The following is a 16,927-nucleotide window of genomic DNA, read 5'->3' on the forward strand; positions in this document are numbered from 1 at the left end:
TGGACATGAGGTCCCGAACCTGAGCAGTGTGTTGTGACTTGTCTTCGGTGAAAACAAAGAGATCGGTGATCGAAACCGGCAGCCCGAGTCGTCGTCGATACTCCCCAGGAAAGGCAGTTTCTGCAAGCCTCGGAATCGAGTTTCAGACTGTGCAACAAACGAGAGCCTGGCCCCGAGTTCGCCTTCACACGCAACGTACATCTTACACGGTAGACGGCAGACTAGTTAGTACGTAGTTCTCGCTACCAGACAGCGATGTGGTTCTTCTAGATTTTCGAAGAGAAGCTGAATTCGCAACTTGAAGTTCGTGAGTTAGGACGACAGTCTTGCGAAAAAAGGAGTTCGTTCCTTCCGTCACACGTGTATTGTGCTTAGGAAACTGGAAATTTAGATAAACAGTTGCCCACGTTTTTAAAAAGCGAGGCCTGGCCAGAAATCCAAAAGAGCTGCTCTGTGAATGCATGTTCTGCAAAAAGAAGTAAAAGAAGGTGAGGAGGGAAAGCTGCCGAGATCTCTTTCCGAACGTGTGCAGTACGCGGTGTAAGCGAACTGCGAACTTTTCGAGTCTACCACTATTCGAACTGTTCAGTGATAAAGACCCCCAAAAAGGGTACGCGAGTGCGGGTCGGAAACAAGGAACATGCGACCTACGCCACGATACAGTTAGTGGAGGTCTTGAATTCAATCTGAGGCAAACGCGACGAGCGAAGTACGGAGATGCGTTCTGACAAGCTTCGAATTCTTTTCTACAGAGAGACGGAGAGAGAAGAAGAACGCTGCTCTTGCGACATATACTATTTCTGTGAGTGTGCCCGGTAAATACAGTCAATGTCTGGCCAGCGAGCAAACGGAGCACCCAGAGCATCTGCGAGTCACCTTTCCAGATATGCCTGTCTTTCAATGGTGTGCTCTGCAGCCAAAGCCATCTTAAAAGTTAAGCGTTTCAGTCGCCGCGACCTCCGTTCTCCACATAAATACACGCGGAGAAAACTGTAGAAGGAGACCCCGCTTACAGCTGAACGCAGTCTCAGAGAACAGAGAGTGGAACGTGACCTGGGTCCTTCAGCTCTGTAGTGATGACTTTTTTTCGACGAAGCATGCAGAGAAAGATGCAGAAAAACATGGAAAAGCCGAGGGAGAAGTGAAGAAGTGTACACAAGCAAACGCAAGAAGGCCCCAGGAACCTCTGAACGAGCTGGAATAAATCAAAAAATTCGAACTTATGCGAAAAAGTCGAGACGGACGGCACAGGGAAGAGACAGCCTGTGAAATAAAAGGGTCTGCGAAACGAGAGAAATGACGCACAGAAAAGACGAAACAGAACAAGCGAGAACACAGAAAGGGACAAGACTCAGCGGAGCTTCGTCTTGTTGACACACTCGCCGAAAGCTACCTTGTATCTCGATCAGATGTACTATTTCCATCTCGAAATTGAACACACCTTATGCATAATGCATATAAATTTTAATACATATATATATATCTATTTATACATCGTATGGCCGTATATTTGTTTCTAGGCCACTCTGCTTCGTTTTCTCGTTTCTCTTGCCTGCGTGCATGTAAAACGCGCTTGAGAAAAGATGGGCAGTTCAAATCTCAGTCCTTTTTGGACTGTTCCTGTCAAAGCTTTCTGCTTCTGACCATATTAGCCAATAGAGCTTCCTTCTTTGCATTTCTCTCTCCGCAGCCTCTAATGCGGTTTTCTCAGTCAGTGCCCTCTTTTCTCTCCGCTGTTCTGTCTCGCGCGTGGTGCTGTTCTCTCTGTGCTTCCTTTACTTTTGTGCATTTCATCGAGTTTCTTACGTCCTTCCGCAGCGAGCGTTTCGCCATCTTTTATTACATGCTGCCTCGTGTATCTACAACGTCGTCACTATATCTGTCCTCAGCCGTTTCCCCCTCTTTTTTCTCCAGAACGCTTTCTCCTCTTCGCAGCTCACCGTCGCGGCCTTCTCGCTTTTTTTCTCCCCTCTCTGGCTTCGTTTTCTCTTTCTCGCTTTTTCTCTTCCCTCTCCAGCTTCCAGTCCGTCCTCTCCGGTGTCCACAAAACATCTCCAGGGTGTACGCACACCCCAGCGGGAAGAGCTGCCGCGTGTACAGCCAAGGATGTGTGCCTCTTCGTCACCTCGCGCTGCCTCACTCGATTGAGTCTTCTGGAGGAAAAAGGAGTTTTTTTAAGTGTGTGTTGCCGCATCGTTGCGATTCTTCGTATTCGACTGCGTCTTGCCTTCCACCCGTTGCGGTGTACTCGTTTTACCTACTCTCGAAACACCGTCAGTCGACTGTCCGAACGCCGCAGGCACAACACCGCGCTTCATGTTCCCTTCTCTCCGGAAGAGTTGATTCCAGATGCTAAGTTTCTGTCTGAAAAAGTTGAAAATAGGTCTTCCAGTCCGAAAGTGTTGCTCTCGTTTTTTGCGCTGCTTTTTGTCGAAGGCAACTCCAAACGCCTCGGCTCTGAGAACAGAAACGCTCGGGCGCTTCTCTTCTTCTCCCCGTCTCGCAGAGATACGTCCAACACAGTCGATGTTGAGCAACTTCCACGTGGTGGAGTATTGAGAACAATCATTTTTTAAAGCTGCTGTCAGCAGACCGCGAGGGCGGTGGTGCACAGCAACCGGAGAACAAACTAGGTTCTCTGTTTTCGCAGCGAAAAGCCTACTCAGACCTTTCAGGCCCTGTACACACCCGCCGCAAAGATGCCTGTCTCGCCCTCGGCTTCCGACCCTCCAGAGGTCTCCCCGCGACCGATGGGAGATGCAGCAGCGGAGAGGGAGAGACGACAAGCCGCGGCTTCTTCTTCCTCTTCTTCCAGTTCTTCTTCTACTTCTCCTTCCAACTCCTCTTCTTTCGCCTCCTTTGCCTTCGCTTCTACGTGCTCGTCTGGTCGTCCCCGAGTGCGCAGAGGTGGAGGAGAGGAGGCGACAGAAAAGGCGGCGCGCGAGACACGGAAGAAGTTGTCGCCGGTCCCCAGTGACATGAGCGAGAACGAAAATCCACGAAGGTTCAGTCGCGCGAGAGACAGTGAGCCAACCGCTCGTGTTGCCGAACTCCCGCGAGGCTCAGGCGAACCTGACGCAGGCCGAAACGTCGACTGGTGAGAAAAAAAAGTTGCAGCGAAGGAAAGGAAAACGCAAAAGTGACGTGTACGTGGAGGAAAGAAAGAACAAGCAAAGAGAAGAAAGACGACGAAAAAAGCTGGAAGGAAAGGAACAACAGGCGTTCATGGGATAGAACGAAAGGACAACGAAGAGCAAGGTGGTGAAGGAGAGCAAAGTGGTGAAGGGGAAAACACAAGAAGTCCTTCCACTGGTGTAAGTGTTGTGTGTATGAACTTTCAAACAAATTTCCTAACCGAGTAGGACTTTCTTCAGAGACGCGACTTGTTGTGTTATCTAGACAAGAAAAGGCAACGAAGCTGGAACCGATCAAGAAGGACTCCCGAGAAACACATTCCTCTCTTTGAGACAGGGCAAAGAAGAGAGAGACAGAAAGCAGGAGGACCAGTGAAAGTTCTTTACCCGCGAAGCAGGTGTATGTACACTCCGTTCTCCTTTTGTGTCTTCCACTCTGACGACACTGTTGCAGTCTGCGCCCCGGTCACCTCGTGGAGTTCTCCATGTCTCCTCCTCTCTTTATCCTTTGCGCTATCTCCTGCCTCCTTCTGTCTCTTACGCTCCACTTCTTCGCCCTCCTCCCTCTACGCATTTATATATATATATATATATATATATATATATATATGCTCAGGAATGTACCTGGAGACACGTGAACATACAAACATATATATATATATATATATATATAAATATATGTATATATATGTGTATATGTATAGGAAGTCGTGCACATGAGTGAGTGTTGAGTACTTGTTTTCTTTACCAGGGTGCCGAGCGACGAAGTGACTTGTTGCAGCCACTGTGGAAGTCTCTTCAGCGTGACACACTGGAAACATCACTGTCGAGCATGCGGAAAGGTAGGTCGGGAGTTTTTTGGAAGATTAATGAGGAGCCTTCTTCTTTTCTCAGTTTCTTCTTGTTGGAGCCGGAAGGCGCGTCTGAGCCGCGCACGGAGTCGCAAGGTCGTCTCTGCTTCTTTCCATCTCCTCGTCGTCTCTGCCACTCGTGCTTATAGTGGCGCTTGGAGGAACTCCTCCGGATCGCTCTGAACCTTGGAAGCGCTATTGACTCTTGTGCGCCCTGGGGTGTTTCTGGCTTTTCTTTCTCTTCAGTTGTTCACTTGTGTAGCTGTTCTTCCTCGGTTTTCTCTTCTCTCTCGACCGACGGCGTCTGTCTGCCTCTCCTTGACCGGCCTCTCCTTCTCCTGCGTTTCGTTCTCCAGGTTTTCTGTGGGGAGTGCTCGACCACGCGCATTCGACTCCCCGACCTCGGCTACTTCGAGAAAGTTCGCGTCTGTGTAAGCTTGGCGCGACACCTCAAACACTCCCAGAGAAAACTGTGTAGACACGGTCTCTCTATCTTCATACATCCACCTCCATGTTTTTGCTCACTCGCTTTAAAATATACATAAACGTATCTTGTATCAATGCATGCATGCGCAATGCGTATTCATTTGCATATATATATATATATATATATATATATTTGTACACGTATCCTTCTGTTGACTCTTGTGTGAATACGCATAATCCAGTGTGTAGGCATGTGTATGTGTGGACGTCGATACGCGCAATTCCACTCGTGTATTCACGGAAGCATTTCTGCTGTTGTAGGCACTGTCTCAGGGGAAGGTGCTTGCTGTCGTTACGGGTGCAGACGTATATACACCGCAAGTGCGTTGCGTGCGTTCCGTTTTAGTGCCCCGTGGCATATGGCGAGCGTTTCCCAGTCGCTGGGTTCATGTGAATCTTTGACGTTTCTCTGCACTGAGATCTTCTCCACCTCGAGTCTCTTCTCCTCGCTGAGTGCGCCTCTACGGCGCGTCTGTTTCTCTCAGGGCACTCCTCCGTGGGCGCGATTTACGTTCAGTGGCTTCGTTTGCAACGTGTTTCGGTGCAAATCCCAGACCAACTTTCTGCCTGAACTTTTGGAAATAAAGAGGGAAAATTGTGGCGCACAGTTGCGTCGGCTTCACTCAGGACCTTGTCTCATTCACCGATTCCTTCTCTGACCCTGCTCCTGTGATTCTCTGCTTGCAGGACGGTAGGAACACTCAAGATCTGCGACACATCGACGCCTTGACGCTCCCAATCTCACAACATGCAGCCGTTGATATATATATATATGTATATATATATATATATATAGCTCTGTGTATAAATGCATGCATACGTACATACACATGTATATATATATATATATATGTATTTGTTTGTGTATGCTTTTTCATGGGAGAGAGGAGAGAGAAGGGCGTACGGTTTAGAGCGCTCGGTCTTGTAAGACTCGGCGTAGTTGCTGCCGAGACACAGCGTGTGTGTGGCATGCATCAATCGTTTCGCGTCACGCGTTGCAGACCCGTTAGCGCTCTGAGTTAATTCTGCAAAGCAGACTCGAATCTGTGGGTGCTGTCGGGACTTGGCGGAGTGGCGCTGACAAAAGGCACGGAAGCGAGAGAGACCGCAAGTGTACTTTCTCTTCCTGCATGCGTTTCAGCGTTGTCGCGCTCCTGTCTCGCTTTGTCTTCGTGCCACAATCGTCTTTTCTTCTGTGGTCTTTCTCCCGGATGTTTAGACGGTGCACCAGTTTACGTATCTCCCCAGCTTTCCACCTTTTGGTGTGTGCGTATGGCTTCTTCCCTGTCGAGTTCCTTGTTTATGAGCACCTACAGTCACATTTACCAGCAACACTTGTTTAGTGTGCACAGGTGAGTAACGCGTTGGAAGCGTATCCGCCAACCGTCGAGTTCTCGTCTCGACCGCGTCCTCTCTGTCATGTCGTGAGCCTCGTCCTTTCGCTCTCTGGTCGCATCACAGTGGAGCTTACGGCTTTTCAAGGCACATACGCATCACGGAACATCTTCTCGGAAAGATCTGCATTCTGCCGCTCTCGATCGTTTCTGCAGACTGTGCCCTCGCCCGTGCGTCCTCTCACACCCTCTCCCTGCAGGAGGATCTCGGTGAGGCTTTCTTCCCGCTGAGATATCGACTGTAAAACGACACAGGGGAGACAGTCTCAGTGGCTTCTTCAAAGCGCAAACAGCGAACGTTGTAGAGCGCATGGCACCTGTGATATGGAGCCGCACTGCTGGGAGCTCGGCGCGTTCGATTTCACTGCTTCGCAACCTCAGGATGCTTTCGTCAAGAGGCGTGCTTTAGGCCAAAGATATTGACTCAACATGACGAAGCTCACAATCATGCAGATATACATACCTGCACAGTGACACGTGTGTACATTCATATACGTATGTATGCGTACACATATATATGCGTATATTCATATATATATATATATATATACATATATGTATGTATATAAATACGAACATATATCTATATACATCTGTATGCATGCATATATATATATATATATTTCTGTATATATATATATATGTTCATATGGATATATTTTTATGCAAATAGATCTACACATGCGGATGCATGTGTATATATACGTATGCAAGCGAAGACGTACTTCCATGTACTTCTACATTTTCATGTGTATGAGTGGAGGGTTTCTCCCTCTCTCGTCAGATATTTGACGAGTGTGGGAGGAGAATTACACGTCGTCCTTCCGGCGTCGCGTGTCTGTTCACATTGCACATTCCACCGGTGCAGTTTTTCGTCTTGCGAGGAGAGGCTTTTCAGCGCGCACAAGCGCTACAACGAAGGAGAGACTGACACTCTGGGCGGTTGTCTCTGTTTGCGTCAGACGTGAAGGAGCAAATCAATGCGAACTTGAAACTTGCGCTGGAAGAGAAGACGAAGCAACTCGAAGGCTTTCGCTCTTTTCTCCTCGAAGTCGAAGGACTTCTTCTCTCGGGAACTCAGCGCAGTCTCTGCTTCTCGACTGGGCGTACACCGGGAGATCCGCCTTCCGTGTCGACGCATGCAGCTCAAGCAGCAGGATGGACCAGGTAACGATTCTTTGACTGTTTTTCTGAGCGCATAACGCGCACTGGCTCGTCTCCGCAACTCAAGTTGAATATCCAGAGAGACATCATAATGCCTGGGATGCTGAATAGGCTAGGAGAGACAGAAGACAGACAACCCAGTTCTCGTTCTCGCTAGCGAGACTTCTTCATCTCTTCGTTCTTTGAAGCCCTCGTGCGGCCTGCCGACGGAAAGACCAGAACTTCCTTGGTTGACAGATTTCCCCTTCCTGCTTCTCGTTTGCTTTCCCCTGCGTCCCCCTCCTGCACTTTGCCAGCGGTTCCGCCGTGTTCCCTCCTCTTCTTTTTGTGTCTCTTTTCTCTCTTCTGTCGCGAACTCAGAGAGGGGAGGGGCATTTCCTCGAGGCTGACTTGAGTTTTTGTGAAGATGCTCCCCTGTCTTTTTAGCGAGGACGAATTCTCCCTTCTGATGCGGCAGAGCGAAAACGGCCTGAGGCAATTGACACAGCGCCTTCAGCAGTACGAGGAGGACTTTGAGGACGTGTGAGTATCCTCAAAAAGCGAACTTTTGCGTTCTTCTTTCCTGCCTCTTCCTCGTGCATCGTTTTGCGTATGTTGGATGTGTTTTATAAAATTCCTCTTTGTGTGCGGAAGAGTTCTCAATTCCTCAACTTTTATCGATCGGAGGAGCACTCGCTTTCGCTTTGACTCGCCAACTCTCGGTGTTTCTTTTTTCCCCTTCTCCTGTTCAGCGCATGCAGCGCCCTTTCGCAATGCTTTCCATCTCCTCGGCGTCTTGTGAGCGGCGTCATCTCAGTATATGTGCATCTGTGTATAAATCCTACATGTATATATGTGCTTTTTTTTCATATGCGCATGTACATTCATGTGCATAGATTAGATAATACAGATACAAAGAAATCCTTATTTTTCCTTTTTGAGTCGTCGGCCTTGAGGACAGGACATGCAGACGAACAGGTTATCTTCTGGTACGTTTCCTTCGCTGCAGAGGGACCTGCAAGCACAATGAGTTGCGTACGGAGGCGACATTCTCTTTTATTTTCTCTTTTTATTTTCAGACGCGCGCAACTTGAGGCGCTTGAGAGCGAGAGGGACGAGCACCGAAGCCACGCGTATGAACTGGAGAGGTGCTTGCATGCGTCGCGAGTGGAGATGACGCAAATGAAGGAGGTTGCAGCTGACCGGGAAGCTCTGCGGGCTGTCGTGGAGGTTCGTCGAGCAGAAACTCTCTTCGAACGACATATGCAGATTCCATGAACATGCAGCTTCGGTGCATGAATATTCTAGACATACACAACACACGAATGCACAGAAATGCAGGTACCGGTAAATGCGCATGGATACACATGCATGTGCAAAAGCAGGTGCTCATGCATACCTATTCATGTGCACCCGCACACATTTACATCTACATACTCATACATACACATACACGTATGTATAGAACAAGAATGAATCATCTACAGGGCACACAGGTAGCAGCTGTCGATGATACGTCGTGCGGTATTGAGGAGTCGCGAGTCGAAGCTTTGGCAGACGAGAACTCGCATCGTGGCTCAGGTGTCTGTGGTTCTCAGGAGCAGAAACGAGAGTTGGAGGAGCAGCGGCGGCAGCTGGTCGGGCTTCAGCAACGCTGTGTGACTTTGGAGAGGTAGGAGCGACGCCTCAGTTCACTGTGTGGAGTTTTTGCTTTCGGCGCTTTCTGTGCGCTCTTCAGCTGTGCCTGTATCTTCTTTGCTCTTCTCTGTCTGTCTCTCTGCAAGCGGATGCCCCAACTACCGAACCTCCGGTTTGGAAGAAAGGACCTTTAGAACTGCACAGTGTGCTGGAAACACCCATTCAGGTTCGCGCGCTTTCTCGGTGGCCTTTGTTTCTTCAGCAAATCAGCGGCCGCGCAGTCGCCTTCGCGCTCGCGCTCAACTGGCCGAGGAGACACTGCCGCCTCTCTGGCTTCGACTGTGGAGCCCTACACTTGGAGGGGCTCTGGCTCCGACCGCGGTCGTGGCGCCTCGGCGGGTGTGTCTCCAGGAGACACCTCGATCCTGAAAGGGAGCTTCTTTGGCAGAGACCCTTCAGATCTCTCGAGGAGACCAGTGATTGTCGGGCGAACCGACGATTTGGATGACTTCGCCGTCGCGTTCACAGTTGCCGATGGCTTAGGAGTGAGTGGCCTATGGGGGAGAAGGCAGAAACAACGGAAGGCAGCGAAAAGACACGTTCGATGCGCGAGTCGTGCAGCACGCGTAGGGTAGCTTCCAGCAAGCGCGAATAAGTTGAGGCAACCTGTCAGTGTCTCTCTTGGTGCTCTTTAAGGAATGAGAGAACCAGGAAAGAAGTCCTGGTGCTCAAGAGCAAAAGCATGGCGAGAAGGATGGCGACAGGCAGACGGCGCGTTTTTCTGGCGGCAACAAGACGATAAAAAGTGCCGACCGAGAAGCGATGAGGGAAGCAAGGCACACCCTGCAGAGACGGTGCAGTCGCGAGAAGCCGCTGACGGGTCAGCGCCATCTCCTCTCCCTTCTCTCGAGCTCTCTTGTCCCTCGTCCACAGGATAAATTGTCAACAGAAGTCTTCTTCACTTCTTTCCTTCGCTTCACCAAAAGGACCTGCGAGCAACAACAGTGCCTTGGTCGATTGTTCCTGCGCGGCGAGCAGTCCGTCCAACATGCGAAATCTGGGTTCTGCGTGAAACGCTTCAGGAAAATGCAGCTGCTTTCAGAAATGGTTTTCCCTGGTGGGGAATATGCTCTACAGAGAGATATAGATACATATAGAAGTATAGATACAGAGATATGTATATACAACTGTTTTGTGAGCGGCTGCATGTCGATCCACAATGCGCGGTTTAGTGGAGAGGAAGTGGCAACGAACTTTTTCTTTGTTTTCTTGTTCTCAGGACTCCCAAGATCGCTTCCATGGCTCGTGGTTCCAGTCCCTGTGGGTGCGTTGCCGCCGTTGCTGTTGTAGGAGACGAAGAAGGTACTTTGTTGGCGGCTCTCGGTCTGCATGCGTCATCCAGTAATGCTTTTCGAGAGGAAATAGTTCTGTGAAGAAGGTCTCGAGATTTCCCTTACTTGATGCCAGCGGAGTCCACGTGTGCGTTAGGCTCAGGGAGTTACAGTGTCCCACGACACCTTCTTCCCTCTCGAGTTTCAGTGTGTCTCTCCTCAAAACATCGGCTGCCTTTCTCCGGCTCTTCTTTGTGCGGGATAGAAAGCTGGGTTTTCTGGTGCACTGGTTCGGATCCTACTGGCGTCTGCAGCAGTGGGGATTGAAAGCCGGGCAAGGTGAAAAAGAAGGAAACTTTGTTGCTGGTGAAGCCACAGGAGCTTTCACGCTGGACGTTTGCGTTTTTTTCCAGCAGCGAAGGAGTCGCCGTCTCGTTGCCGCGAGCAGTGGCGGGCCACCCTTTCTGCAAGATCGAGAAAAGCTATCTTGGGGGGGTTCTCAAATAACGTCCGTGGTTTACTGTTGATTTCGGCTAAGCATCAGGCGTTCGCACTTTTCTTTGGTATCTCCCCGTGATAGCGCGTTGTTGACGGGCTGTTTCACACGTGGTTCGCCCCTAGGTCCTTTCTGGCTGTACTCTGTGCGTGTTGTCGTTGCAACGTTTTTCTCGTTCGAAGCACGATCTCTGTGGCGCTGCTCCCATGTGAATCCACGTCGGTTGATTCCGCTGAGTTTCCTGCTGGAACTAGAGGGTTTGTCGGGACTTTCTCCCGCAAGAAAGTCGAACAGGGACGCACGTGCAGAATGCGTTGCAGTGCGTCTCTCCTTGAAAGGGCTGGAGGGCGCTCGAGACGTCCAAGTGTCTATCCGTCCGAGCAAAGCGGCGCCGACGTATGGAAATTCGCTTCGGTCTCCTCACGTTTCAGTAAACACATGTATCTGCGCAGATCGACCGCGCTGAGACGAATCAAAGAGTGCCTGATGCTTTTATTCCCACGATGCTCGCTGGGGCGACAAATAAGTTGCCATAGCCTCCGTAGAAGCCGGCACTCAGAACGTAAAGACCGCAGCTAGAACGGATATTGGAATTATCACATATGTAGACATTGCCTCTGTACAAATGAATTTTGCGATGCAGAACAGTAGGACGCAAATCGAATCTTCGTCGCTCGATTCCTCGAGCTGCACGAGAGTTTTAGGTGTACTCTTGTCCGCGCAAAAGCCGCTGCAAAGAGCGCTGCAGGACTCTCCACTTGGTCTTCCCTTGTCTAGACCGCAAACGCCATCATAAATATGCCTTCGCCTACTCTTCTCTGACTCCAGCTAGCGGCATGTCCAGCGGTTTCAGCTCGAAATATGTTTTTCGTGTTCCTCTTGCATCCTTCATCGTCTCTAAGTACTTAGACCTTCTTTCTTATCCCTGTAAGGGTAAAAGGTTTCCTTATTTTTCACTGAACCGGTATCTCAAAGCATTTCTGCACCAGTCCCGCCCGCGCATCCTCACTCCATCGGGAAACGCAGATGCCACGTGTTGCCGCCACTCACGTAATAATGCCCAAACCCACAGCGGCTACTTGTCTACCCAGATGGTGAATGTTAGCAACTGCACAAGGCGCTTCTGAAGTAAACCTAGACGCCCGCGAGGAGGTGAAGCGACCGGATTCGGCATGCGTAGTCTGGGGAAGAAGCATAGAGCTTAACTAACATAGGAAATAGGAGCTCGTGCCTGTTCCCTCAAACAGTGGTTTCCGAACCCACAGCAGAGGCGCATGCAGGGTAGAGTTCGAACATAACGCAACTGAGTCTTGCAGGTTTTCATGGTGAAAAGTGTTTAAGCGTGAGCAGGGTGCACGGCGCCCTTGTCGGCACTTGGGAATGAGAGTGTCGAGCGTGGATGCCGTGCCAATCGGATTTCACAGTGAGTTTGTCGAGCAGGAATCTCTCTGCAGTTGACGAAACAGGAGAGCTCTGCACAAGACGCTTTGAAGTGGCGGTCGCTACGGAAAGGTTGAAGAAACGGGAGTTGACGCTGTGGCTGAGCCAACGCACTGGACGGCGAAAGACGCGACACAACGTACAGAGCGGCACAAGGATTATTTATGTCCGTCTGTGCACCAACGTCGAAACTAGGTTATAAAGGTTAGGCATGAATTTGCCGCATTCAACGCAGCTTTCTAACGGTCTCCGTGGGCCTCAGTGAAGCGACGCCGGTGTGATATATCGAGCGTCTCCGGTTGCTTAGTGGACAAATATTGACTCGTTCGTTTCTCGAACCTTTTGGATAGTTGCCGGACCAGCACACATCAGAGAAGGCGCCAAGTGTGTCAATGGGATTGCGTGCCTGCTGACGCATACTTTGGTTCTTGTTCACGGGAGCATCGTTCCATTGGTATCCAAGACTCCAGTGCCCCCTCTCACAATTGAACCCCTGACGGCCACGCGCCAATACGCGTCTTGGCGGTAGTGGTTCTTCAAGTGTTTCGGGTACGTCGTGCAGCTAAAAGTGTTCGACTTCAATATCATACAACATACTACAGGACTGGTTCTGTGCTTACACTAATTCAACATGCAAAGGCCTGCTGAAGAAAGATACGGGATCGTTGTTTGCTCGTTAGAGAGGACTGAGAGTTCACCACAGGAAACTAGCGCGCTCTGAAAGAATCCTGCTTGAGTTGCACGTGGTGTGGAATGCGCTCGCCATGAAAATTCTGACACATGTGCGTGTGTGTACCTAGCGAAGGTAATCTATGGTAAGAATATCCGTTCACTAAAATAAAAGAAAAAGGCTTTCACGCTATGCGTTGTGCCTGCCGAGTCGCTCAAAGAAGCCATAGTCCCGTTTATCGTTGAAGGGATGTTAACGTACTCAGGGCTATTTACCGGTTTGGATGTTGGCATGTCAGTTTTAGATCTTGAAGGTCTTTGTTCACTGGATCGTCTACAGCGAAGCTGTTTCGTCGGAATGACGCTGAAACGAATTGTTACTCTCGATTAAGCCATGCGTTAAGGGTGTTTCAACGACGCCGTCAGCAGCAAGAGAAAAATTTATACAGTGGCCCGAATGTCGGCACTTTTGGGACTGTAACTTTGGCAGGCGGCTGCTCATCCGAGAGCCGTCGAAGAGTCTCCATCAAGGTATATCACACCACACCGTAGTTCGTGTGGTATCACCCTCTGCCAGCAGCAAAAGGAAAGCACCTTGTGAGAAAAACAGACGAAAGGAACCAGCAGGTTTGGCGCTTCAAGCTCACTCCATTTCACACACGCCTCTCTCGAATGGGTTTTCCTGCTCCGGAGTCAACCCCGGGAGACATACAGAAAAGCCCGTCCCAGCTCCAAACGATTGGGTCGAACACGCGAATTCACCAACAGTTGTTTCTGGGTCTGCTAGTGAACCAGAAAGCGAACTCTGTCGTTTTATTTCACCCACAAAACCTCTGCTAACCACATCGTCACGGGGACGCCGTCGCGGTCGCGTGTTCCTCCGGAGTTTCCAGCTAGTCCCGATACGTCGACAGTTCATTCTTTCAATGGATCAACACTGGCATTGGTGCCTCTTTGGAGGCGGCGTCTTTTTCCACCACTCGTGGACCAGGTGCAAGGGTCTCTGTGTTCGCTCGGCAACTATAACGCTCAGACGCGTTGCCGGAGAGCAAGTTCTCAGGCTTTGTCGAGCAAAGCTGAAGAACAAGTTCTCTTTCGGAGACGAGACGAGAAAAAGGCGAGGGTTGAAGAAGCAGAGATTTACAGCGGACAACGTGGTGGTATAGGGCTTCGGCTTTTCTCTGGTCTTGCTAAAGCCTCACCACCAGTGTTTCAAAAAAAAAGCTCACGTGTTCTCTGATGCCTTTGATGTTGCCATCGCAGCAGAAAAAAAGTGGAACACCGTCAACACACGTGTGTGCTGGTTTTTATTAAAAGAACGGGTCTCCTTTACTGGAAGTATGTCGTGTCCGCAGTGCGTTCCTCGAGCGCTTTGTAAATAGCTTGAGAGGCATCACCAGGCTTTCCGTTGTACCTCCAGTGACTGCGGTTGAGCTTCGATAGCACCACATCCGTGGCATCGGCCGGGTCCACGTTCAGACCCAGATCCTTCAGCGTCTCCTGGACAAAGGCGTAGACACGAGCCTCGAACTTCCGCCTCACACAGCATTTCTTCGCGGTTTCCATGATTGAGGTCATGTCAACAGGGTCCTGCTCCAACATTGCCAACAACTTCTCCGCGGCTGCCTCTGCAGACACACGGGACTCGGATTCTTTGTCAGAGACTGCGGCTTGCGCCTGGTCAGGTGCTCCCCTCACGAAGGCACTTTCCTGCCAGGAGACACAGCCAAGGAGGGCGAAAACGACCACGGCAACGATCGTGAATTTCCTCATCGCCGGGATGAACCCCCGCGCCGAGCAGAAGCAAACGGAGTGGTGCAACATCTTTTCGTCGCCAACACAAAAGCGTACTTCTTTGCAACTGTCCCAGAGCTATCCACGACGCGGCGCGAGCACTTTGGGGCGACGAGAAGGGCGTGGGGACGAACGAGGCTAGAGACGACGTCGGAGAAAACCGGGAAGGAATCAGTGCAAGCGGGAGTCAATTACGAGAAAAGAAACAAGATATACACTGAACAAAACGCTGCGTCCCCAGGCTCAAAAAAACAGACTCATGCAGGTTGCCGAGACAGACAGACGCAGACACTGCCCGCAAGAAACCCCCGCATGTGGGGTTGACGCTGCCGCTGAGACACTGGCATCGACAACACGACAAACAGCGTCGGAAATGGGGGAGCGCAACGCGTCTCCGGACAAATACAAACAGCTTTTCAGCGCGGTATATACAGCTTCAGGGTTTGCAGAGCCAGTTAATTTTAAGTAGAATGTCTGTAACCTACTATCACACAGTTTGTGTGAGACCAGAGAAGTTGAGGTACAAAGAATTGACAGAGTGCTACATGAGACATGGAGCACCCTGCGAACAGCCACGGTTGTCTTTGAGCTGAGCGTCGCGTCTTCTTTTCTGGCATCTGTCTATCCCAGAACCCTTTGATCCCTGCTGACATTCGGTTCAACATTAAAACACAAAACGTTAGGGGGAGAAACACATTTGAGGAAAACACAACGGCCAGACTACCGTCCTTCAGAACAGCATTTCAGCGTACAGAGTTTGGTGACAAACCTTAGGAAAAATTTGTGTTGAGAGACTGCCGCCGGTCTTTAGAGCTGAGTCGGTTCAGGCGGCTATGCCAACCGCCTAAAACAGGGAAGACAACGAAAATAGGATATTCTTGTCTCCGCTAAGGCAGGAGCAGGCTGTTCAGAAGCGGTGCCCCGTTAACAGAAAGAGCCGGTTTGCCGAGCAAGATTGGTGCACCTGCCTACACTCTATTGTTGGACGACTTCACAGACCTTTCGTATTTCAGCACCACGGTTTTGTTAAGGAGGTGAAGGCTACCGCTCTCGTACTGCGGAAACTCACCTCTCGAGGACCAAAGCCGGTTGTTAGCTGTGGTGCTGGAGTCTAGAAGCTCAGTAGACGACCTGGAGAAGAAGGCTAGTATCATACGCCTTTCTATCAGCAGTTCGTTCCTCCCTTAACTTCCAGCCCCCGCTCTGTCGGTCCGCAAAAATGGCATTACCTGGGTTCCCTCCCGGCGGGCAGCCTGGTTATCCAGTTTCCTTCGAGAGAAGAAATTGCCTCTCCACAATTCCACCCGCACGAAACAACTGTCGTTTGCTTGCAAGTTGGCCTTCCCCTGACTTCTGCATGTGCATTTTTCAACTAGGCAGCAGTGTGACACATCACGGGAGCGATCGAGCTCTGAAGCGGTGTGCATTTCAATCGGACAGAATCGTGTGCCGGAGGTACCCAGATGGAAGGAACAATCTGCGACAACAGAAGTGCGACATTTATTTGACGAACTGCCAGGAGACCAAGCTTGCTTGGAATGATGCAACACAGGCGCAGGAACAGGAAGATACCGAAGCAAAGAAAACAAGCAATACGGTGCAAGGATGGACACCGTGATACAGACAAAACCGGGACTCTGAAGAAAGCAGGAGCGGTAAGGTGCCAGAGGATCAGTGAGACGATTAGGGTGAGTTATGGGTACTCAGGTACACTGCCGGCACGAGAAAGCGCATATCGACAAAAGATTGAGAGCTGACGATTCTCTCATCGCTGGTGCGTCGTTCTTCACTGGCCAACGTCTGGGATCATAAAGGAATATGTGTCGTCAGATTGAGCGTGGAGTACGAATGAAATAGTGCTTTCGATCGCAAACCAGGCTCACGAAGTCAGAAACTTCTTTCCTGAGGGGTCCTTTGGAATGCCGTACTTCGTGAACATGTGCCCGTAGTTGTTATCGGCTGCTGGGATTTTCTCAGACTCACCATTTGTCACCGACTCTTCTGTTTGTCTGTCAGCACATGCGTGCACGCTTCCTGTCTGCAGATTTGTGTGGAAACCTATCTACCTGTTTACAAGCTGAACACCTGAGATAACGAAAACTGATGGCTACACGAGATGTGGCTTTCGGTACACGCCCAGGTGTATCGCCGTGTCTATAGTGCAGGATCTTGTGTGCAAATCTCTTGCTCACGCGCAACGTCTGAGGACACTCGCCTGCCGACATAATAACCCAGTACCCCGCATCCGACACACGAAAGTGTACCTCAGCGTGTCGATCTCCAGATGGGGCTACGCAGAGAGGCGCGTATCCACATGGATGCAGGATCACATGCGCGACTGCTTCAGAACAGAAGAGAAAACGAAGGAGAGACGCGCGTCCCCAGTCGACTCAAGTTCTACATGGTGTACCCCCCGCTGCCGAATTCGCCCACCTCACCCCCTCCTCTCAAGATCAGCAGCCTGTCGAGCTGCGGTTAGAAAACCTGCTGGCGAAGACTGGGTTTTTACCTTTTTTTCCTCCGCTTCAGGCCTCTTTCGCCTGATAGACAT

At 50.4% G+C, this 16,927-nt stretch overlaps 2 protein-coding genes across 2 annotated transcripts; one reads left to right on the top strand and one right to left on the bottom strand.

Moving 5' to 3' along the window:
• The first annotated feature begins 2,292 nt into the window (after positions 1 to 2,292).
• On the top strand, positions 2,293 to 10,865 carry TGME49_237870 (FYVE zinc finger domain-containing protein). Its single transcript, XM_018780508.1, has 11 exons — positions 2,293 to 3,097; positions 3,886 to 3,976; positions 4,342 to 4,416; positions 5,159 to 5,162; positions 6,022 to 6,075; positions 6,828 to 7,032; positions 7,456 to 7,551; positions 8,088 to 8,238; positions 8,607 to 8,680; positions 8,909 to 9,191; positions 9,926 to 10,865. Exons 1-11 carry the CDS (start codon positions 2,700 to 2,702, stop codon positions 10,049 to 10,051), a joined length of 1,557 nt encoding a protein of 518 aa, XP_018637921.1. The 5' UTR covers positions 2,293 to 2,699; the 3' UTR covers positions 10,052 to 10,865.
• Positions 10,866 to 12,846: 1,981 nt separating this feature from the next.
• On the bottom strand, positions 12,847 to 14,820 carry TGME49_237880 (hypothetical protein). Its single transcript, XM_002371980.2, has one exon. The coding sequence runs from the start codon at positions 14,404 to 14,406 to the stop codon at positions 13,912 to 13,914; it is 495 nt and encodes a 164-aa protein (XP_002372021.1). The 5' UTR covers positions 14,407 to 14,820; the 3' UTR covers positions 12,847 to 13,911.
• Positions 14,821 to 16,927: the final 2,107 nt, after the last annotated feature.

This window comes from Toxoplasma gondii, chromosome IV (genome assembly GCF_000006565.2).
Source record: "Toxoplasma gondii ME49 chromosome IV, whole genome shotgun sequence".
NCBI lineage: Eukaryota > Apicomplexa > Conoidasida > Eucoccidiorida > Sarcocystidae > Toxoplasma > Toxoplasma gondii.

Excerpts from the sequence above, each read along its gene's own strand:
- TGME49_237870 (XM_018780508.1), top strand. The coding sequence starts at position 2,700 with ATGCCTGTCTCGCCCTCGGCTTCCGACCCTCCAGAGGTCTCCCCGCGA. Across the intron at positions 3,098-3,885 it reads GCAGGCCGAAACGTCGACTG|GGTGCCGAGCGACGAAGTGA; the intron begins GTGAGAAAAAAA and ends TTTCTTTACCAG. Across the intron at positions 3,977-4,341 it reads ACTGTCGAGCATGCGGAAAG|GTTTTCTGTGGGGAGTGCTC; the intron begins GTAGGTCGGGAG and ends TTCGTTCTCCAG.
- TGME49_237880 (XM_002371980.2), bottom strand. The coding sequence starts at position 14,406 with ATGTTGCACCACTCCGTTTGCTTCTGCTCGGCGCGGGGGTTCATCCCG.